The sequence below is a fragment of the Scyliorhinus torazame genome, unplaced genomic scaffold (assembly GCF_047496885.1).
Source record: "Scyliorhinus torazame isolate Kashiwa2021f unplaced genomic scaffold, sScyTor2.1 scaffold_713, whole genome shotgun sequence".
Lineage (NCBI taxonomy): Eukaryota > Metazoa > Chordata > Chondrichthyes > Carcharhiniformes > Scyliorhinidae > Scyliorhinus > Scyliorhinus torazame.
In genome coordinates, this window is record NW_027308440.1 from 25,981 (window position 1) to 50,363 (window position 24,383).

Consider the following 24,383-nt stretch of genomic DNA (forward strand, 5'->3'; position numbering starts at 1 on the left):
CACCCCACCTCAACCACAATGTCCCTCCCCGACCACCATGTTCCCCATTCCAAGAGTCTATGCAATATCACTCCAGGGCGATGGATACTGCGTCGGCACTGTCAGCAGGTCACCATGCAAGGCAGGAGTAATGATAACTCATTGTGAGGTTAGCTCTGGTGCTCTTCAGTTTCTGCTAAAGTCTGACTTTAATCTTTCTACTGACAGCCATTCACGCACATCCTGTGAACGGGGTCTGCATCAGAAGCTTTCGATCTTGGACCACTGTGCCCGGGGAGCTGGGGGGGGGGGGGGGGGGATCTGAGAGGCCAACAGGGGGTGGAGTTGCGGGCAGGCACGCTGTGAAGATGTGACAGAAGCTTCAGATGTATGAGATGTAACATGTTGTAACATTTCATTGTGACATATTTACATTCCCCTTAGCTACAGATAGTGATCTCACTAGTGTCCACTCGGTGTTCCTCACTCTTCTTGGTCTTTCGTGATCTACTGCTGTGACTAGGTGTGTTCCCAGAATGCACATCAGAGGTGAAGGCCTTCCGCGCCCTGTGGGCTTTGAAGCCCTTAGCGGACGTCCTCTAGAGGGCCTGGAGACCCCAGCCGACTTACCGGTGTTACTGGCATCATTGTGTCACCCTATTCTGCCTGCTGCCCTTGACAGTGCCCGTAGGGCCCTGGTGGGCTCAAAGGGACAGCTGGAGTGAGCTCCAGAGGCTGCTGAGTTATCTGACGCTGCCAGTCCACGAGGTTACCTATTCTCTGCACCATACGGCGTCGCCCGCACCGATGCTCCTCAATGACTGGGCCACGCTCTGCCGTGCCTTGGCAATGTCCATCTGCATCCGGAACACGTCGATCAGCGACTGGGGCGTGATGTCGAGGCCCTCAGCCAGGGCTGTCACTGACTGAGCCATGCCTTGGACACCACACTCAAGGCGCGGATGTCGTGCTCCAGGTTTTCCACTGTGGACGCCACCCAAGAGGCCTCGATGCCATGCATTGTTGGCACCATCTCCTGCGCCTGCAGCCTTTGGGATTTCTCCAATCAACCTTGCAGTCACTGGAATGTCACTGATACTCCCCTCCTGAATCTCACGCCTGTGGTCTCGCAGTTGCATCAGCTCTGGAATAACCGTGTCCCGAGGCTCAGACCAGTGGAGTCCTGCGGTCCAGCAGACCTCTGACTGCTACCTCCCTTGGATGTTCCTGCCTCCACCTGATGTGCATCAGTAATTGTAGTGCTCACCAGATTGTGCTCCAGACACCTGTCCACTAATGTTGCCCACCGAGGTGTGTGACTCTGCGGTGATTGAAAGTGTGGGTGATAGTTGTGACGCTTCACCGTTGGTCTCCTTGGAGCTCTCTTCCGAGATGGTATCTCGGGTGGCAGGAGCAGGTGGGTGGGGAGAGGGGGAGAGAGAGAGAGAGAGGGAGTTGGACGACTCTGTATGGCCCAGCTTTATCAGATGGAGATCTTCAAGACAATGGACATGTGGTCAGTGAGATATGAACTCACTTGAGACAGGTCATCTGGGTGAACGGGCAGTGGATCCTCACCTCTCTGATGTTGGCCAACCTCGCTGTCGGCAACTGCTCTCGCTTCGGGCAGCCCCGCAATTTCCAGGGCCCATTCCTCATAGGGGGCGAGGACTCAAATTTCTGGGATTCCGACCCTTCCCTGTTTAGTATAGGCTATCTTCTGTGGGAACACAGAGGGCGTGCTGATGGGTCGTGGGGGAGGGGCTATAACAGGTGGCACGTGTGAGCGCCACACCTGGACATGAAGGGGTTGTGAGGACCAGGCACAAAGATCGGATATGAGGGAGGTGTAAGGTGTCAGCCAGTGATTTGTGGGGGAAGATTGGGAAATTTGAGGGGTAGCACACGGAACTGATGCCAGGAGAGAGGTGGTAACTTAGCCATGGAGCTCGCCGGACGTAGTTTGTCTTCTTCCTGCATTGGACGGCAGACCTCCGGGTCATGCTGCCTGCACTAACAGCTGTTGCCACTGCCTCCCGAGCGGCATTGCTGACCCTGCTGCTTGTGCTCCGATCCCTTCAGGGGAACAAGGTGCCCCGCCTCTCATCCACAGTGTCAAGAGGCCTAGTGAGATTGGCACCCGCAAAGCGAGGAGCTAGTCTACGCTGTCATACTTTAGTGTTGACTTGGAGTGAGCGGTGAGAGAGGGTTTAAAAACAGCTCCCCCTCGTTAGCAGAGAGCTTCTGAGGCATGAATCGGGCAACCAGATGGCAAGGGAGGCAGTAATGTCGAGAATCTCGTGGGGGCTCAATTTTGGCACTAGGTGCCGTTGAATACGGGCTGCAATCTTGCCAACGCGGCTGTCGTGAAACACCCAAAACCGGACCTTAAAAAATGTCCATCTACATCATCAGTGATGCAAGAACACATGATAGCAGAGCATGGAGAGAAAGATAGTAACATGTAGAGCCTTGTGCATGTCTATCTTGTAAATAGTTAGTTCAACAGCATTATCTGACTCATAGACCCATTAATATTAGTACCACAGGAAGTGGAGATATCAATATTCTTCTGATCGCAGAAATTCATTAGCATTTGAGTCTAAAATATCCAGTACCAGGTACTCAAATGGTTAGGATCAAGTGCCTGCTGGTCTTGCACTCTTTCAAGGCACTTCGCAAAGGGCTCCACAACTGCAGTAATCAAAAACCTGTCCATGTTCTTAAAGGCAGGAGCATTTTTCTAGGCAGATTTATTTTTTGCATTACAATTAGTGACAACATTAAGAATCATTCGCTTTAATGCTGAAGTATGCAACCCTATCCCTAAATCTATAGCACGTCAGCAAAAAGCACTCATGGTTAATTCTTATGGCTTGAATAATGCGTTAACATAGCATCAAAGTTGAGAGCAATTTTCTGGCAATGGCATATTTATATTCACCAAAAGTGACATAAACTGATGTTGCTAAACAATCAGGTAAAAACAAAGCGTTGGCTGACTTTGAATCCAGAAACCAACAGTAAAAGCACAACAGTCTCTGGGAAATATCATCCCTCGTACAAGCACCAGCAAGAAGTAGTCAAATACAGAGAGTTTTGAATGCATTTTTAAATGTACATCACAGAAAAAAATTATTAAATGGCTTCAACATAAAGGAGGGCTCCCATGTGGTTCAGTGAATGGAGCAACGTCAGCTCAGAGGGTTAGTTTTGAATTCTGGTTTATGCTACGTTAGCAGATCTCAGGTACTGTGGGTGGGGGGGGGGCGGATAACCAGGAAAAATACACATCAGTCACATTTGTTCATCATCTGAGGTGATGTGCGTTGCTCAGTGCATATTTAAATATTTATTGAGAATAGGATCAGGTTGAGTTGCACGGCACTTGATGATCACAAAATCAAAGACCCCCTTTCACTACACAAGCTCAAACCTCATCAATGACCGCTTGACTGCCAACAATGAAAATAACAGCCTACTATATCACCGGTTTCTTGGGCCAATTGATGAAAACTGTGAAAAAGCCGACAATGGTTACCTGGAACAAATTAAAAGCCAATTTTCCTAAAAACAATGCATGCTTTTTACTTTATGATTTGGGAGATTTCAAATGGCACATCAAAAGGAATCTCTTCATACTACAACTTTAACTTGTGTAGTAGGCAACCTTTAGCAATAACTTTGGAAATGTTTTTTCCCCCTCAGTCAGGTTGAAGCCAGAGAACTGGAATCAAATTCCAGTCATTCATAGCACCACAATCTTAAAAACTTTGATAAGTTCCCTACTCACCAGAATTACAAGCAGTAAGAGGGGTGCTAGAACAAGGGCAGTAAAAGTATTGGAGACTGCAATGGGCGGCTTCTTTTCAGGTTCCCGAAAGAGGTGCTATAAAGAGAATCATGTTTATTGCATTATAAAAAGCAATAGGTGTTAAAAAATCAATTATAATTAATTGCAGATAATGTTACAAAAGATGATGGGCCGAAGTTAAAGAATCAATGCATTACATCTTATGATGTATGCTGCTGTGCGCTAAAAGCTTAAAAGCACGGCTATTCAAAAAATGCCAACATCAACAATTAAATGGGTTGATAACTTCCAGTACGAACGGATTTGATTAATAAAGAATGGGCTGAAAACATATTTCTAAGGTGAATCACAAGACATGAAAGTACAAGTTTCCCCTGTCTAACAAATATAAAAGATGGACTGAAGCATCTTGCAAAATGCGTAATGTCCTGAGAGACGAGCCAGTCAGTGGATGGGACACATTATGAAAGGGCGGTTGGGAAATTGGAATGGTGGAAATTTGTCCAGTCACAATAAAAAAAAACTAAAAATGGACACAATTAGAAGTACTCCAGAAGTCAGGTACTGTCTGTTGAAAAACAGAAGTCAAGGGTTTAGTTTTAAAGACTTTCCTCTGGACTTGAATATATTACAAATGGGAAAAAAGGCAGGGGAGAAATGGGTGGAGGAGGCAGTGGCAGAGGAAAGAGCACAGAAAAAGACGACCTGTGAAGTGCGCTTCTGTGCAGAACGGGGATGTTAAAAGATTGTAATATTAGCAGCAGAAAACAAAGAAGAATGAGGGAAACTGAGGAAACAAAAGACATAAGCAGACTGCCAAGGCACGCTGGAGTCTGCTAGAAGAAAGGATGGTCAATGTGCTGGTGGAGTTCCAACATGAGATTCCCCCCTCCTGCCAAAAGTGCCTGCACACCCAACCCGCATTACTGCCATTTACTACCTATGAAATCATGACAATGTAGCTAAGGTCTGATGTTGTTAATTTCAAATGTTGTGGCCAGAAAACTGCAAAGTGCCTCGTAGAAAAATAGTGGGTTATCTGGAGTGACAGATTCAATTTAATATGCAGAAATGTGAAGTAATACATTTTGGAAGGAAAAACAAGAAATGTGGAAATAAACGTGAAAGTCACTGATGGATTTCGATGGACAGAGTAACCAAGAAATTTAAATCTGCAATTTCCTGTAAGTGGAAGGGTATGTATGTAAAGTGGTTAACGGGGACAATAGCATTTTGGGTTTTGTAAATAAGACCATAAGACATAGGAGCGGAAGTAAGGCCATTCGGCCCATTGAGTCCACTCCACCATTCAATCATGGTTGATTTCAACTCCATTTACCCGCTCTCTCTCCATAGCCCTCAATTCCTCGAGAAATCATGAATTTATCAACTTCTGTCTTAAAGACACTCAACGTCCCGATCTCCACCGCCATCTGTGGCAATGAATTCCACAGACCCACCACTCTCTGGCTGAAGAAATTTCTCCTCATCTCTGTTCTAACGTGACTCCCTTTTATTCTAAGGCTGTGCCCCCGGGTCCTAGTCTCCCCTGCTAATGGAAACAACTTCACTACGTCCATCCTATCTAAGCCATTCATTATCTTGTAAGTTTCTATTAGATCTCCTCCTAAACTCCAATGAATATAATCCCAGGATCCTCAGACGTTCATCGTATGTTAGGCCTACCATTCCTGGGATCATCCATGTGAATCTCCGCTGGACCCGCTCCAGTGCCAGTATGTCCTTCCTGAGGTATGGGGCCCAAAATTGCTCACAGTATTCTAAATGGGGCCTAACTAATACTTTATAAAGCTTCAGAAGTACATCCCTGCTTTTATATTCCAAGCCTCTTGAGATGAATGACAACATTGCATTTGCTTTCTTAATTACAGACTCAACCTGCAAGTTTACCTTTAGAGAATCCTGGACTAGGACTCCCAAGTCCCTTTGCACTTCAGCATTATGAATTTTGTCACCGTTTAGAAAATAGTCCATGCCTCTATTCTTTTTTCCAAAGTGCAAGACCTCGCACTTGCCGATGTTGAATTTCATCAGCCATTTCTTGGACCACTCTCCTAAACTGTCTAAATCTTTCTGCAGCCTCCCCACCTCCTCCATAGTACCTGCCCCTCCACCTATCTTTGTATCATCGGCAAACTTAGCCAGAATGCCCCCTGTCCCGTCATCTAGATCGTTTATAATATATATATATATATATATATATATATATATATATGTGGCCCCAACACTGAACCCTGCGGGACACGACTCGTCACCGGTTGCCATTCCGAAAAAGAACGTTTTATCCCAACTCTCTGCCTTCTGCCCGACAACCAATTGTCAATCCATGTTAGTACCTTGCCTCGAATACCATGGGCCCTTATTTTACTCAGCAGTCTCCCGTGAGGCACCTTATCAAAGGCCTTTTGGAAGTCAAGATAGATAACATCCATTGGCTCTCCTTGGTCTAACCTATTTGTTATCTCTTCAAAGAACTAAATAGGGACAAAGAATAAAAAGTAATGGCAAACTTGCTGTTTTGGGTTCACCAATTGTTGAAAAGATAGTAAAGCCACAGAGAGCAAACAATAGAGAATGATGCCAGTAATGTGAAAATATAATTATGAGGAGATTTGGAGATTTTTAAAATTAGTTTTGGTAAAATAATTACAGCAAGGCTATTTCTTCAGGTTGGACAGTCACTGTTGAGGGATCATTAACTCAATGAGTGAGGAGAGGTTATTAAAACCTCCATTAAGCACATGGGTGTTAGAGTACAAAATGCTAATGCAAGGGAACACAGCAATTTTTAAGAAAGAGTTGGATACATTGTGATACTACAATTCAATGTGGCTCAACATATTTGAATAAGACAGACATTTACTCACACTGACATTCTACACAGTACTTTAAACTGAATTTTCTCTCTTCTTAAACCTAGGTTAGCGAGTCATATTGAGTTAATGTGCAATTATTTTGGAGCCTGAGAATCCACTGGTACTCAAACTGAAACACAGATGCTAACAACATGCAGAATAGAGTTTACATTTGATAAATGGGATGGCCACAACAAATGGGACATGAAGTTTTCTTTATGTATTTGACTTGGGACAGACTTTGGGTAATTAAATGCATCAAAAGTTATACACAAATTAATTTTAAAACGCATGTTAAATTGATGCAATGGGTTTTGGTGACATCACTAAATTTGTCCTCCTTCTCAAATATGATATAATCTCTGTAAAGTGCAAAGTAATCTAGGAGAAGATCACGTGTGGTATGAGTCATGTAATCAATGCCATTCATTAAGAATTTTAACAGCATGATATGCAAGACAGTGAACATGAACAGTTGTGTGAATTATAAAACTTCTCACTATTCTAATGGCAAGTGTAATATTGTGATTAGCTAGGCAACATTTTATTAGAATAACATCTGTTCTTAGCTATTTTATTCAAGCACCTACCTGAATTTCAGGCTTGGGGGCAAAGATATTCTGAGACTGTACTGGGGTTGGAGTCTCTTCATCAGGAAACTTAATTGCAACATCAGCCTATGAAGAGAATTTAAAAAAAATAAACATAGATTCTTCTTAAAGTCTAGATTCACTGCTTGTACCTCAAAAAAATAAATCACACACCAAAAGCCTCGGTGACGATTGGCCAAAGGAGGTAATTTTTAAAGGAGTGTCTTAAAGCGGGGTTAGAGAGATGCAAGTTAGAAATCTAATTTGCGCAGCGAAAACCACAACCACCCAGCACTTAAAGGCTTGATAATAAAAGAACTATCCAAAAGATGTCTGACAACAACAACTTGCACAGTAACAATTGCTGCAGGTTAATATTTCCAAAGGTTGGAGAGAAACTGTGTGCCTCCAATAATATTTGGGTGACAGATTTCCCAACCGTGGCTAGTCATTTTAACTCTGGTCTCCAATCCATTATTTTTTGCACAGGATGTCATTAGGCGTGATAAATACATTAAATCCAAGTTGTAGGAGCCAATGATTACAAACATTTCTTCACAGAACTCTATGGAACCATTATTTCAATAGCCAAGCAGCATAGCAGATGTACTGGAAAATCGATTGGCTTTTACACCATTGCTGTACTTTTATTTTTAGTTTCTTCTTAATATTGGAGTGCAGAGTTCAACAAACTATCGGACATATTGAATTAAAAGCAATAATAATCCAATGCATTACAATGGGATTCCCTTGGACTTGTCATCATCATAATAGCCTTTAATGCCAAAATAGAAGGTGTTACACATTCTCATGGAGATTTCTAATTTGGATTAGAACATAAGAAAATATATCATTTTTGGTTCATTTTATCCAAGGCGAAACCCTTACGATTCCTACCAACTCAATAGCGTAGTCCATTTAATATGGGGCTAACTGCAAAAATTGATTCTGAATTTCTGCTTTAAAAAAAAAAACAGGTGCATAAACTTTACGTGGAATTGATGTGCAGTTCCTCTTCCAACACAACTTTCAGCTCAATCAGGTGGAGTTCTGACTGTCCCGAATCATGGAACATTTTCTTCTCTTGCACTGTGACCTTTAGTCCTCTCACTGATAACCAATTAGCATGGAGCAGAGAACATGCAAACTCGTGAGAGTCATGCAGCAAAAAAAGGTTCAAAATAGGAATGTCATTTGGTGCCAAATTGATACAGAAAATGGCACTGCAACAAAGGCAGTGTATTATTATGTAAGCTCTATTGAATCAGATTTGCTGAGTACAATAGGCATGGAGCACAAGATCAGAGGCATGCCCAAAAATGTTAACTCCCACATTTTAGCATTCATTTCACCAGCATTGGAGAATAAAATTAAAATTTGTTCACATGAATTAACAAGTATTGGTCGATAAAATAATGGTAGCTTTTTGTAATAATGTAGCATTACAGTTTGGTAATGTCAGTCAGTACATGGTAAATCAAGCAGATGACTCAAGGACATACATTTACCCCATTACAATGAAACCATTACTTGGAATGGCTTCAATGCAAACTTCGCAGTATCGGAATAAACAAAAATACAGGAATTGCTGGACCTTTCCCACAGGCTTTTCAAACAGGTCAAATCAGTCCAGCAAGTCAAGAAAATTAGTTTCATCATTAGAAAGACAGCATAGAAGTCACCTCCATTAGTATTACTATTTTTCCAATCCTTTAGTAAGTGCTGAGGGTTTTGGCCAAGGGTGGTATCATGACCGGTACAGGCTTGGAGGGCCGAAGGGCCTGTTCCTGTGCTGTTCTTTGCACACGCATGGTAAAATAGTCAATCATTTTCAATCAGAAAATAGCCTTACCAGGTGCCACAAAATTGGGTTTTCAAGTGTTGCATCTCCAATTATCAAGGACAGGAAAAAGGTTCCAGAGACTGAATTGAACTCAGATTTTCTTTCCGCCACATCCAGGTCAAATTTGTACACTTTTTTGCTGTCTGGTTCAGCCACAAATATCACTTCCTGATCAGTCTTCTGATTGTAGAGACGGACAAAAGTCTAAAAAAATACAATGTACCCTGGCATTTAACACGCACGAGTAAGATATTGAGAAGGTCAACGTTTTACTTGAGATACAGTAATCGATCACAGAATAAAAATGTGGCATTTCGCACAACTGACTATTACAGACTGCACTTACAATTGCACAAATTAAGAGCCCTGCAGCTTTCAGGCGTTGCTGCTACGTTTTGGGTTGCCAACTTTTAAGTACCGCCAGTGTGTTGCTCGCTCCAACTTTTGAAATTTTCTTTGCTTCACTCCTTTGAACCCTCCCATCGTTCAGCTTCTCTTTATTGCCAAAAAAAGAGGCATTTGTTGCTGATCAAGACTATTCCTTTAAATTACAGTTCAAATACAATTTGTCGAGTGACAATTGTGAGGACCATTCTAACAATATCTGGGGTGTTCAGGTAGGGGGTGGGGTAGAGCTGGAAAATGCAGTTGATGTAGATATTTGACCATGATCTTCTCAAATGACAGAGCTGAGGGGGCTATATGACCTACTTCTGCTCCCTTTTATGTCTTTACTAGCAAGGTGCACAATCACTGGTGAAGGGAGAAGGTGAATGAACATCTCCCATGAGCTTATGTGAAATTCTAGCTTCAACCTTGAACCTGGCAATAAGTCACGGCTGAAACAGTAATTCATGCCTCAATACTTCTTTAAACTAAAACGATAGTTCAGAAATTCAGGTCTGCAAAGATCTTGAATTCTTTATTCACGAATGGACAGCTTCAGAAATGATAAGATTCTCAATAAAGTTGGAAAGATATGTAGCTGCACTCACTTAAATTGAAAGGAAAGGAAGCCATGCAATTTAATTTAACAGCATAACCACAGCAACATTCTCTGGATGGAAATCAGAAACAAAAAACAGGAAATGGTAGGAATATTCAGATGATCGGGCAACAGCATTTGTAGAGAGAAAAACCACATTCATATGTTTTGGTCCTGTCCAAAGCTGGAGGATTACTGCCAGGAGGTTTTTACGGTAATTGTTAGGTGAATTGGACGTTCTGAATTCTCCCTGTGTATCCGAACAGACAACGGAGTGTGGCGACGAGGTTTTTTTTTTTTACAGTAACTTCATTGCAGTGTTAATGTAAGCCTACTTGTGACAATAATAAAGATTATTATTCCTCCAACCAAACTTGCCCCTCTCCAAGGGTGCCCGCCCAATGAGTTGTCCCCTGCCTGGAGCTGCAACATCAGCACTGGGCAGTGCGCACAGCACTGCTGAGATGCTGGCCCTCTCAATGTGCTGGCTGCTTGACGGCAGGAAGCCATCTTCAACTGTCAGTGGCCTCTAATTGGCTGCTACCAGCAATATATTACCCTACGATGCAAGGTCAGCTCCTGCTTTCGGTGCCTGTAGAGTGGCATCAAGGTCCCCTGAAAAATCTAGCCTGTTTAGGTTGTCATTTTTTCTTTTTAAAATATTATTATTGGTATTTCCCAGTTTTTACAGAGTAAGAGTTCAATCTTTAGTGTACTTGGTATTTACATAGAAAGTCGTTTATTTAGAGATAATTTTACATATGGTCCGCCCCCCTCCCCCGTCTGCCATCTTCCCTTCCCGCCTTTGGTAGTTTAATTTTCCCTCTTGGTTCTGGCTCCATTCCCTGGGCGACTCATACTGTGTTCCGCTCTTGTCGGTCATGGTATTTTGCTGCTGGCCCTTCCCCTCTTCCATTTTCCCCTCGCTGTGTTCTGTGACTTCCATGGGTTCCCCCCTCTCGCCTTCCCCTTCTGCTTTTTTCCATTGTGTCCCCCCTCATTTGTTTACCTCCCTCCCCCTTATCTCTCTTCCCACCCCCCAGCCGCATCCCCCTTTCCCTAGTCGCTATTGGCCTCGAACAGGTCTTGGAACAGGCTGATGAGTGGCCCCCACACTTTAGGTTTCCATTTTGATATTAACACTGTAATTTCTTGAAATAAATTTGAACACATCAAATAATGGGCATGTTTTGGTTTAATCTGCGTGTTAACATGGCCGTTTGCTTGCTATTATTCTCGAACAGAAATCTGCAAATCAAAAACAAACTACTCCCTAACAATACATTCATTTTTGAACAGGCACAAACAGTCACAGTTAGCATTAAGCTGCACAGTACATACTTGGTGCGGCGTAAGCTCGGCTCCAGTGTTGACATCAGCCAACTTGAAAGATAAAGCGAAGCTCTGGTGACTGTCAGCAGCAATAATCCCTTTGGACTTTGATGGATAAACCACCCTAATGGAATTAATATTGAAAAATTATATTAAATCTAGAAACAACAGCCATAACATTACAGGTAGTTCAAAAAATATAACAGTTTGCTTTACCTCGTGATCTTTGGTGCAATGCTCTGATCCCTGTCAACTACTGAAAGGTCAACATTAGTGATATCGACTTCAGTGGCAACCTTGACTTTCAGCTGGATTAGAAAGTTAGATGAGTTAGATACTTATAAAACACTATTGGTGTCGGATGAGCAAAGGTCTCAATAGATTGAAAAAGCAGCACAAGTATGTAGTTTAAATGACACATCAATAGAAGCACTTTTTTAAAAAAATGGAGTTCTATTAAAACCTACATTCTTGTAGGTATCAATCTACAAATTCTTACTGGAGGCAAGCCAGGGTAACAGTTTCAACAACTTTAAAGATAATGAACTGAGGTCATAAACCCTCCCCATCTATTCAGGTTTTGACCCATCAAATGAATGACTTAAGTTTTGTGACAAGACTGATCCGTAAAAAGTTAGAGGACTTATCACTTTTTATGGCATGTGACTGAATCTTATTCATTTTTAAAATGTGTATGTTATCAAGCGTAAGATTACAAGAAAATAGGTCAAAATATGGCAAGTGCTCTTATTGAATTGATAAAACATTGGACAGAAATGCTCCGGAGGAGCACAGTTCTATAGAAACGTGAAATAATATTGTTTAGCAGCCAGATCGCCACAGTGCATCTTGCCAGAAATAGAGATGCTGATGTTACCATACTTGATAACACAGCATAAAGACACCTGTTTGGCACTATTTTAATTATTTTACTTTCATTGCATGGCAAGATTTCCAATAGTTGCACAGAATGGAATCCAATCATTTCTCCGTATATTATCAAGTCACCCAGTTCATACTTTCATATCAGCAAACAATTATAAATGTTATCTTGTTGGACACAGTTTGAACTAATCAGTAAAGGTAAAATTAGGGAAGTAAAGGAACCATAAATTAGGGAGTAGGTAACTGCAAACTGGCCTAATACTCTGCTGGCAAATCTAATGGTACTGAGAATTAATAAATTCCATAGATCTACTAGGTAGCCCATTTTCCCCCTTGGCCACAACACCATTTTGTGACCTCCAAGTCAATGACCAGGAATTGGAGATAGTGGGACTTCCAGTGGCGGTATGAAGGGGGAGGATTGTACACGAGATGACTCCCGCTAGGGTACTGTACTATTAGCCCTTTCACCCAGTTTTTTGGGGTATTTTTGTTTAAAAACCCACTTGAATAATGGAATAAGGTGCCCACATAAACAAAATGTCCAGAAGGACCAGGGGAAGACGTTTGAAAGCAGAAGTTCATCGACTGAATCAGAGGCTTGTCGGGGATCATCGGTGGAAAAAATGGCAGAGGCAGCTTCTGTGACTCCAGCCACTCCGCTCATGGCTGAGATGCTTACCAGCACCGTGGCAGCGGAATTTGAGAAGCAATGTTGGGTTGTGTAGGGGAACCTCCGCAAGTTGATGGAAGAGGCCCTGGCTCCCATTTGGTTGGCATTGGAGAAGACCAACGAGACAGTAAAAGTGCATGGCTCTGCGATACAAGGCTTGGAGGTGACTCTCTCTCTCTCTTTTGTGGCACAGTGAACTGATTGTCTCTCTGGAAGCAGAGATGTCTTTGATGGCTGATGTGAATGAAGCACTGAAGGCCAAAGTATATAATTTGGAGAATCTTTCCAAGAGGCAAAATATGCGAGTTGTAGGTTGCTAGGAGGGATGGAAGGCCCATTCCTACAGAATACTTCGCAAAGATGTTTGGGAAGATGAGCAGTAACTGAGAGGTTTCACAGCTTCCAAGAAAAAAAATGGGTCGCAAGATGGCCAAAGGAGCATTGCGACTATAAATGGGAAGGCCACGCCATCAGGTTTCATCAAGATGTTGGTGCGGAGCTGGCAGAGAAGCAGGCGGAGTTTAACAAGGCCAAAGCTGTGTAAAAGTGGAGTCTGGTTTGGGGTGGTGTACCCAGTGCGACTCAAGAGTGACTTTTGAGGGAAAGACTAGTTTTTCCAATGTGCCGGAGGAGGTGGATTCTTTTGTAAAAAAGCATGGGCTGGTTGATTGAGGTTTTTAGGTATTGGGAGTGGGCATTTAGATAGGAGTTGTTGGGGTTCCTTGTTAATGTTTGCATTTCTTTGTTTTTGTGTGAGTTGAGTGTTTCGAAAGTTGGACTTGGGTGGGGGTTTAATTTTACTTGTTATAACTGTTGTGAGAAACATATAGCTTCTTGTTAGAGTAGAATGTTTTAAGGGGCCTTTGTATACCTTGTGTTTTTTCTGTTTGCATATTTCTTCATTCTTGGCAGGAGCTGCCCTGTCAGCCGAAGAGTTAGCTAGCAGGAGCAGAATGGTGGGGGCGACTCCAGCTCATTATATTAGTTTTGTTTTGGATAATGAGCTTCGTCATTTGTTCTGTTTGAGGTCAGGGTAAGAAGTAGCTTTTGGTGTTTTTTGTTAGCCGTACTATTTTTGTATGTTTATTTGGGTGTGGAATTGTTTGAGGGCACGGGAGGGGGCCAGGGATAGTTTGCTGATGGTGACTACAGATTTTTTTCCGTTTTGCCTTTGAGAGTCAAGCCTTGGCAGCCACCTTGGGTGGGCATGGTGCCTGGATTCTCGAGGTAACTGTTGGATAATCCCTCTTGGTGGAAATGGCTGACTCCAGATGTTGAATGGCCCAGTGAAAATGTTGAGGGTATTTGCTCACCGTAAAAGTTTGAATGCTGATGTGGTGTTCCTGAAGGAGGCTCAGTTGTGGGACAGAGACCAGACAGGATTGTGGAAGGAGTGAATGGGACAAGCTTTTCATTCTGGTTTTGTTGGTCGGGCCTGGGGTGCGGCAATCTTTCTGCCGCTAAAACCTCGGCAGATCCTAATGGTAGACATGTGATTGTTAGTGGGTCCTTGGCGGACACCTCGGTGGTCCTGGTTAATGTTTATGCTCCAAATTGAGACAATATGGGTTTTATTAACAAGTTGCTAGCCTCCATTACTGATTTGGACTCTCAGCAGCTAATCCTTTGGGGGGGGGGGGGGGGAAAGAGAGAGAGGAGAGAGAGAGAGAGAGAGAGAGAGAGAGAGAGAGAGAGAGAGAGAGAGAGAGAGAGAGAAGATCCATGGTGTCTTTTGCACCCGAGGAATAAAGATTTGTTTTTCTCCCATGTCCACGAGGTATACTCAGGTATTGACTTTCTTGTGGCGGGTAGGTCTCTCCTCCCTTTGGTGGAGAGGGCAAGGTATTCGGCGATTGTAATTTCAGACCGTGCCCCACATTTTTCTGGATTTCGGGTCCCTCTCAACATCCGCCATAGAGATTGGTAGTGTTGTTTGCGGACCAAAGATTTTGCGAATGCGTGTCCACTGCCATTGGGGAGGATGAGTGGATTTGTTTCTGGGGTGGAGGACAGATGCGAGTATTATTCTAGGGGGCCAGCTAATCATACTCCTATGTTCTGGTCTTGTACCAAGTTAGTAAGCTTTTGGATCTCTTCCTTCAAGCCATATCCAAGATACTTAATGTCGGCCTGGAGCAAGCCCACTGGTGGATACTTTCAGGGTGTCGGACTCGCCGGTGCTACAGATGGAGCTGAAGGCTGATGTCCTCGCCTTTTCCTCAGTTAATAGCCCATAGACGTGTTCGGTTTCGGTGGAGGTCTCCTACTCCGTCCAGTGCCTTGGCCTGGTTGGGCAACCTCATGCTGTTCCAACATTTGGAGATGGTCAAGTACACCATTAGGGGGTTTGTAGAAGGGTTTAACCTAAGACGGCAGCCACCCCCCCCCCCCCCCAATTATGGGGCAATTTAGCATGGCCAATCCACCTACGCTGTACATCTTTGGGTTGTGGGGGTGAGACCCACGTCGACACGAGGAGAATGTGCAAACTCCACGCGGACCTGGGGCTGGGATCAAACCTGGGTCCTCGGCACTATGAGGCAGCAGTGCTAACCACTGCACCACCATGCTGCCTATTCATTTCCTTTTTCAAAGAATTAGTCACTGTCCGTTGTTAATGTTGGGGGGGAGGGGGGGGGGGGGGGGGGAGACTTCCGGTGACGGCGGGCGGGAGGCAGCCGCACATTGGAAGGCTCCCGTTCGGGAACGGCATTTTCGGGGAGTAACGCCCGGTCCTAGGGCCAGCGACGGCAGTAAAAGTCGAGAGATAGCGCAAGGAGAAGAAGGATGTCGAAAAGCACCAAAAAAACGGCCGGGAAAAAAGCGGCTGAAAGTCCGTTGGAGAGGGGAAAGGTCACCGCGGGGTCAACAAAGAAAATAGAGGCTGGAGCACCAGGGGAGGCCGCAGTGCTTACGGCTGAAGAACTAACTAAGGTGATGGCTGCGGAATTCCAAAAGCAGTTGGCGCAGATTGAGAAATGTATGGAGATGGTGATGAAGGAGGTTTTGAATGTGCTGGTGGAGGAGGCAGTTTCCCCGCTGAAGACGGCGGAGGTGCACTGAGTGCTGAATTTGGTGCTTTTTGAGTGCTATAGTAAGAGTTTGGTGACCGAGGGAGTATAAGGCTTCATTTTTATCTAAAGTTTAGTCTTTCTTTTATTTAGTTAATTAACTTGGGAACCGATGTAGGAAGTCAGTGGGGACAGAAACAAAAGGCAGGAAGGGAGAGTGTGTAAAGCATGACCAGAGAAAGCAGGGCAGAGAGCAAGGAAGGTCTACATTAAACTGCATTTATTTCAATGCAAGGGGCCTGACGGGCAAAGCGGATGAACTCTGGGCATGGACGGGCACATGGGACTGGGATATTATAGCTATGACTGAAACATGGCTAAGGGAGGGGCAGGACTGGCAGCTCAATGTTCCAGGGTACAGATGCTATAGAAAGGATAGAACAGGAGGTAAGAGAGGAGGGGGACTGGCGTTTTTGATTAGGGAGAACATCACAGCAGTACTTAGAGGGGATATATCCGAGGGTTCGCCCACTGAGTCTATATGGGTGGAACTGAAAAATAAGAAGGGAGAGATCACCTTGGTAGGACTGTACTACAGGCCCCCAAATAGTCAGCGGGAAATTGAGGAGCAAATATGTAAGGAGATTACAGATAGCTGCAAGAATAATAGGGTGGTAGTAGTAGGGGACTTTAACTTTCCCAACATTGACTGGGACAGCCATAGCATTAGGGGCTTGGATGGAGGGAAATTTGTTGAGTGTATTCAGGAGGAATTTCTCATTCAGTATGTGGATGGACCGACTAGAGAGGGGGCAAAACTTGACCTCGTCTTGGGAAATAAGGAAGGGCAAGTGACAGAAGTGCTAGTGAGGGATCACTTTGGGACAAGTGACCATAATTCCATTAGTTTTAAGATAGCTATGGAGAATGATAGGTCTGGCCCAAGAGTTAAAATTCTTAATTGGGGCAAGGCCAATTTTGATGGTATCAGACAGGAACTTGCAGAGGTAGATTGGGGGAGACTATTGGCAGACAAAGGGACGGCTGGTAAATGGGAGGCTTTTAAAAATGTGTTAACCAGGGTGCAGGGTAAGCACATTCCCTTTAGAGTGAAGGGCAAGGCTGGTAGAAGTAGGGAACCCTGGATGACTCGAGATATTGAGACTCTGGTCAAAAAGAAGAAGGAGGCATATGACGTACATAAGCAACTGGGATCAAGTAGATCCCTTGAAGAGTATAGAGATTGTCGAAATAGAGTTAAGAGGGAAATCAGGAGGGCAAAAAGGGGACATGAAATTGCTTTGGCAAATAATGCAAGGGAGAATCCAAAGAGATTCTACAGATACATAAAGGGGAAAAGAGTAACTAGGGGCAGAGTAGGGCCTCTTAAGGATCAACAAGGGCATCTATGTGCAGAGCCACAAGAGTTGGGTGAGATCCTGAATGAATATTTCTCATCGGTATTCACGGTGGAGAAAGGCATGGATGTTAGGAAACTAAGGGAAATAAATAGTGATGTCTTGAGAAGTGTGCATATTACAGAGGAGGAGGTGCTGGAAGTCTTAAAGCGCATCAAGGTAGATAAATCCCCGGGACCTGATGAAATGTATCCCAGGATGTTGTGGGAGGCTAGGGAGGAAATTGCGGGTCCCCTAACCGAGATATTTGAATCATCGGCAGCCACAGGTGAGGTGCCTGAAGATTGGAGAGTGGCAAATGTTGTGCCCTTGTTTAAGAAGGGCAGCAGGGAAAAGCCTGGGAACTACAGACCGGTGAGCCTAACGTCTGTAGTAGGTAAGTTGCTAGAAGGTATTCTGAGAGACAGGATCTACAAGCATTTAGAGAGGCAAGGACTGATTCGGGGCAGTCAGCATGGCTTTGTGCGTGGAAAATCATGTCTCACAAATTTGATTGAGTTTTTTGAGGGAGTGACCAAGAAGGTAGATGAGGGCAGTGCAGTAGACGTTGTCTACATGGACTTTAGCAAAGCCTTTGACAAGGTACCGCATGGTAGGTTGTTGCAGAAGGTTAAAGCTCACGGGATCCAGGGTGAGGTTGCCAATTGGATTCAAAATTGGCTGGACGACAGAAGGCAGAGGGTGGTTGTAGAGGGTTGTTTTTCAAACTGGAGGCCTGTGACCAGTGGTGTGCCTCAGGGATCGGTGCTGGGTCCACTGTTATTTGTGATTTATATTAATGATTTGGATGAGAATTTAGGAGGCATGGTTAGTAAGTTTGCAGATGACACCAAGATTGGTGGCACAGTGGATAGTGAAGAAGGTTATCTAGGATTGCAACGGGATCTTGATCAATTAGGCCAGTGGGCCGACGAATGGCAGATGGAGTTTAATTTAGATAAATGTGAGGTGATGCATTTTGGCAGATCGAATCAGGCCAGGACCTACTCAGTTAATGGTATGGCGTTGGGGAGAGTTATAGAACAAAGAGATCTAGGAGTACAGGTTCATAGCTCCTTGAAGGTGGAGTCGCAGGTGGACAGGGTGGTGAAGAAGGCATTCGGCATGCTTGGTTTCATTGGTCAGAACATTGAATATAGGAGTTGGGACGTCTTGTTGAAGTTGTACAAGACATTGGTACGGCCACACTTGGAATACTGTGTGCAGTTCTGGTCACCCTATTATAGAAAGGATATTATTAAACTAGAAAGAGTGCAGAAAAGATTTACTAGGATGTTGCCGGGACTTGATGGTTTGAGTTATAAGGAGAGGCTGGATAGACTGGGACTTTTTTCCTTGGAGCGTAGGAGGCTTAGGGGTGATCTTATAGAGGTCTATAAAATAATGAGGGGCATAGATAAGGTAGATAGTCAACATCTTTTCCCAAAGGTAGGGGAGTCTAAAACTAGAGGGCATAGGTTTAAGGTGAGAGGGGAGAGATTCAGAAGGGCCCAGAGGGGCAATTTCTTCACTCAGAGGGTAGTGAGTGTCTGGAATGGGCTGCCAGAGGTAGTAGTAGAGGCGGGTACAATTGTGTCTTTCAAAAAACATTTAGATAGTTACATGGGTAAGATGGGTATAGAGGGTTATGGGCCAAGTGCGGGCAACTGGGACTAGCTTAATGGTAAAAACTGGGCGGCATGGACTGGTTGGGCCGAAGGGCCTGTTTCCATGCTGTAAACTTCTATGATTCTATAACTTAAAAGTTGCTGTTTGGTTTCGAAGGTGAATTTTCAATCAGCTTTAAACAGGCTTCTACTTGTAGGCACTTGCAGCTGGAGCTTGTTAATTAGTTAATTGGATTAGGCCAGTTTTCAGAGGCTCGATTCACAGTATAAAAGTGATCCCCTACAGTGCAGACTTTGTTTGCACTGAATTTGGTGCTTTTTGAGTGCTATAGTAAGAGTTTGGTGACCGAGGGAGTTAGGTGAGGAGGGAGTAAGGTGCTCCTTTCATTTTGTTTCTGACATTTCCGCAAAGAGTGCGAAGAGAGCCAGGAGTTTACAGAAAGTGTAGCTGACTGGGAGCAGAGTCGGAGATCTAGTTAGTCCACACGGCAGCTATATTCTGTAAGGTAAGAGGGGATGGAGGCTAGGCCAGTTGCATGCTCCTCCTGTAGGATCTGGGTGGTAAGGGATACCACTGGTGTCCCCGCTGACTATACCTGCGGGAAGTGCACCCAACTTCAGCTCCTCAAAGACCGTGTTAGGGAACCGGAGCTGAAGCTGGATGAACTTTGGATCATCCGGGAGGCAGAGGGGGTGATTGAGAAGAGTTACAGGGAGGTAACCACACCCAAGGTACAGGACAAGAATAGCTGGGTTACAGTCAGGGGGGGAAAAAAAACAAAAAAACAGGCAGCCAGTGCAGGAATCCCTCGTGGCCGTTCCCCTTCAAAACAAGTATACCGTTTTGGATGCTGTTGGGGGGATGACCTACCGGGGGAAGGCCCTAGCGGCCAGGTCTCTGGCACTGAGTCTGGCTCTGGGGCTCAGAAGGGAAGGGGGGAGAATAGAAAAGCAATAGTTGTAGGAGATTCAATGGTTAGGGGAATAGATAGGAGATTCTGTGGTCGCGAGCGAGACTCCCGGAAGGTATGTTGCCTCCCTGGTGCCAGGGCCAGGGATGTCTTGGATCATGTCTTCAGGATCCTTAAGGGGGAGGGTGAGCAGCCAGAAGTCGTGGTGCACATTGGTACCAACGACATAGGTAGGAAAAGGGGTGTGGAGGTAATAAACAAGTTTAGGGAGTTAGGCTGGAAGTTAAAAGCCAGGACAGACAGAGTTGTCATCTCTGGTTTGTTGCCGATGCCACGTGATAGCGAGGCTAGGAATAGGGAGAGAGTGCAGTTGAACACGTGGCTGCAGGAATGGTGTAGGAGGGAGGGCTTCAGGTATTTGGATAATTGGAGCGCATTCTGGGTAAGGTGGGACCTGTACAAGCAGGACGGGTTGCATCTGAACCAGAGGGGCACCAATATCCTGGGAGGGAGGTTTTCTAGTACTCTTTGGGAGGGTTTAAACTAATTTGGCAGGAGAATGGGAACCGGATTTGTAGTCCAGCAACTAAGGTAGCCGATATTCAGGACGCCAAAGCGTGTAGTGAGGCATTGGGGAAGGGAACACTGACAAAGGAGAGTACCTGCAGGCACAGAGATGGGTTGAAGTGTGTATACTTCAACGCAAGAAGCATCAGGAATAAGGTGGGTGAACTTAAGGCATGGATCGGTACTTGGGACTACGATGTGGTGGCCATCACGGAAACTTGGATAGAAGAGGGGCAGAAATGGTTGTTGGAGGTCCCTGGTTATAGATGTTTCAATAAGATTAGGGAGGGTGGTAAAAGAGGTGGGGGGGGGGGGCATTATTAATTAGAGATAGTATAACAGCTGCAGAAAGGCAGTTCGAGGAGTATCACCCTATTGAGGTAGTATGGGTGGAAGTCAGAAATAGGAAAGGAGCAGTCACCTTGTTAGGAGTTTTCTATAGGCCCCCCAATAGTAGCAGAGATGTGGAGGAACAGATTGGGAAACAGATTTTGGAAAGGTGCAGAAGTCATGGGCGACTTTAACTTCCCAAATATTGAGTGGAAACTCTTTAGATCAAATAGTTTGGATGGGGTGGTGTTTGTGCAGTGTGTCCAGGAAGCTTTTCTAACACAGTATGTAGATTGTCTGACCAGAGGAGGGGCAATATTGGATTTAGTACTTGGTAATGAACCAGGGCAAGTGATAGATTTGTTAGTGGGGGAGCATTTTGGAGATAGTGACCACAATTCTGTGACTTTCACTTTAGTAATGGAGGGATAGGTACGTGCAACAGGGCAAGGTTTACAATTGGGAGAAGGATAAATACGATGTTGTCAGACAAGAATTGAAGTGCATAAGTTGGGAACATAGGCTGGCAGGGAAGGACACAAGTGAAATGTGGAACTTGTTCAAGGAACAGGTGCTACGTGTCCTTGATATGTATGTCCCTGTCAGGCAGGGAAGAGATGGTCGAGTGAGGGAACCATGGTTGACAAGAGAGGTTGAATGTCTTGTTAAGAGGAAAAAGGAGACTTATATAAGGCTGAGGAAACAAGGTTCAGACAGGGCATTGGAGGGATACAAGATAGCCAGGAGGGAACTGAAGAAAGGGATTAGGAGAGCTAAGAGAGGGCATGAACAATCTTTGGCAGGTAGGATCAAGGAAAACCCCAAGGCCTTTTACACATATGTGAGAAATATGAGAATGACGAGAGCGAGGGTAGGTCCGATCAAGGACAGTAGCGGGAGATTGTGTATAGAGTCTGAAGAGATAGGAGAGGTCTTGAACGAGTACTTTTCTTCTGTATTTACAAATGAGGGGCGATATTGTTGGAGAGGACAGTGTGAAACAGATTAGTAAGCTCGAGGAAATACTTGTTAAGAAAGAAGATGTGTTGGGCATTTTGAAAAACTTGAGGATAGACAAGTCCCCCGGGCCTGACGGGATATATCCAAGGATTCTATGGGAAGCAAGAGATGAAATTGCAGAGCCGTTGGCAATGATCTTTTCGTCCTCACTGTCAACAGGGGTGGTACCAGGGGATTGGAGAGTGGCGAATGTCGTGCCCCTGTTCAAAAAAGGGACGAGGGTTAACCCTGGGAATTACAGGCCAGTTAGTCTTACTTCGGTGGTAGGCAAAGTAATGGAAAGGGTACTGAAGGATAGGATTTCTGAGCATCTGGAAAGACACTGCTTGATTAGGGATAGTCAGCACGGATTTGTGAGGGGTAGGTCTTGCCTTACAAGTCTTATTGAATTCTTTGAGGAGGTGACCAAGCATGTGGATGAAGGTAAAGCAGTGGATGTAGTGTACATGGATTTTAGTAAGGCATTTGATAAGGTTCCCCATGGTAGGCTTATGCAGAAAGTAAGGAGGCATGTGATAGTGGGAAATTTGGCCAGTTGGATAACGAATTGGCTAACCGATAGAAGTCAGAGAGTGGTGGTGGATGGCAAATATTCAGCCTGGATCCCAGTTACCAGTGGCGTACCGCAGGGATCAGTTCTGGGTCCTCTGCTGTTTGTGATTTTCATTAATGACTTGGATGAGGGAGTTGAAGGGTGGGTCACTAAATTTGCAGACGATACGAAGATTGGTGGAGTTGTGGATAGTGAGGAGGGCTGTTCTCGGCTGCAAAGAGACATAGATAGGATGCAGAGCTGGGCTGAGAAGTGGCAGATGGAGTTTAACCCTGAAAAGTGTGAGGTAGTCCATTTTGGAAGGACAAATATGAATGCGGAATACAGGGATAACAGTAGAGTTCTTGGCAATGTGGAGGAGCAGAGAGATCTTGGGGTCTATGTTCATACATCTTTGAAAGTTGCCATCTCACTTGGATAGAGCTGTGAAGAAGGCCTATGGTGTGCTAGCGTTCATTAACAGAGGGATTGAATTTAAGAGCCGTGAGGTGATGATGCAGCTGTACAAAACTTTGGTAAGGCCACATTTGGAGTACTGTGTACAGTTCTGGTCGCCTCATTTTAGGAAGGATGTGGAAGCTTTGGAAAAGGTGCAAAGGAGATTTACCAGGATGTTGCCTGGAATGGAGAGTAGGTCTTACGAGGAAAGGTTGAGGGTGCTAGGCCTTTTCTCATTAGAACGGAGAAGGATGAGGGGCGACTTGATAGAGGTTTATAAGATGATCAGGGGAATAGATAGAGTAGACAGTCAGACTTTTTCCTCGGGTGGAACAAACCATTACAAGGGGACATAAATTTAAGGTGAAAGGTGGAAGATATAAGAGGGATATCAGAGGTAGGTTCTTTACCCAGAGTGTAGTGGGGGCATGGAATGCACTGCCTGTGGAGGTAGTTGAGTCGGAAACATTAGGGACCTTCAAGCAGCTATTGGATAGGTACATGGATTACGGTAAAATGATATAGTGTAGATTTATTTGTTCTTAAGGGCAGCACGGTAGCATTGTGGATAGCACAATTGCTTCACAGCTCCAGGGTCCCAGGTTCGATTCCGGCTTGGGTCACTGTCTGTGCGGAGTCTGCACGTCCTCCCCGTGTCTGCGTGGGTTTCCTCCGGGTGCTCCGGTTTCCTCCCACAGTCCAAAGATGTGCCGGTTAGGTGGATTGGCCATGATAAATTGCCCTTAGTGTCCAAAATTGCCCTTAGTGTTGGGTGGAGGTGTTGAGTTTGTGTAGGGTGCTCTTTCCAAGAGCCGGTGCAGACTCAAAGGGCCGAATGGCCTCCTTCTGCACTGTAAATTCAATGATAATCTCTGATTAATCGAGGACAAACGTTCGGCACAACATCGTGGGCCGAAGGGCCTGTTCTGTGCTGTATTTTCTATGTTGTATGTTCTATGTTCAAAGGGAGGCGCTGAAGGAAGTGGAGGAGACGGTATTGCAGCACGATGATCAACTTGCCTCGATGGGGAAGGAGATGCGGAAGGTGATGGACACGAACAAGAATCTGCGAGGAAAAATGGAAGATCTGGAAAACAGATCCAGGCGACAGAATTTGAGGGTCGTGGGGCTGCCCGAAGGAGTTGAAGGACCGAAGCCGACTGAGTATTTTGCCGCGATGCTGGCAAAACTACTGGGGGGGGGGGGGGGGGAGAGAGAGAGAGAGGGAGGACCCCTCACGATATGAACTGGATCGGGCTCATCGGTCATGGAGGCCTGTACCAAAGGCGAGTGAGCCGCCAAGGGCAGTGACTCTGTGCTTCCGTAGGTACAGTGTGAAGGAGAAGGTCCTGAGCTGGGCCAAGCAGAAGCGGGTGGTGCAGTGGGCTGGAGCTGGTATACGTGTATACCAGGACTTTATGGTGGAGCTGGCGAGGAGGCGAGCTGCCTTCAACCGGATGAAGAGGGCACTGTACATTGGCAAGGTGCAGTGCGGCATTGTACATCCAGCGAAGCTGAGGGTGACATACAAGCTCAGGGACTTTTATTTTG

At 45.0% G+C, this 24,383-nt stretch overlaps 1 protein-coding gene across 2 annotated transcripts in view; it reads right to left on the reverse strand.

Annotated features, from left to right (window-relative positions):
- LOC140406610 (dolichyl-diphosphooligosaccharide--protein glycosyltransferase subunit 2-like) overlaps positions 1–24,383 on the reverse strand; it is a 74,885-nt gene that overhangs the window by 18,892 nt on the left and 31,610 nt on the right. For both annotated transcript variants that reach the window (XM_072494613.1, XM_072494612.1), the window contains exons 10-14: positions 11,636–11,727; positions 11,429–11,543; positions 9,112–9,306; positions 7,260–7,346; positions 3,773–3,868 (exon numbers count right to left, since the gene is read on the reverse strand). In XM_072494613.1, coding sequence (XP_072350714.1) covers positions 3,773–3,868; positions 7,260–7,346; positions 9,112–9,306; positions 11,429–11,543; positions 11,636–11,727 — 585 coding nt within the window. The remainder of the gene's footprint in view (positions 1–3,772; positions 3,869–7,259; positions 7,347–9,111; positions 9,307–11,428; positions 11,544–11,635; positions 11,728–24,383) is intronic.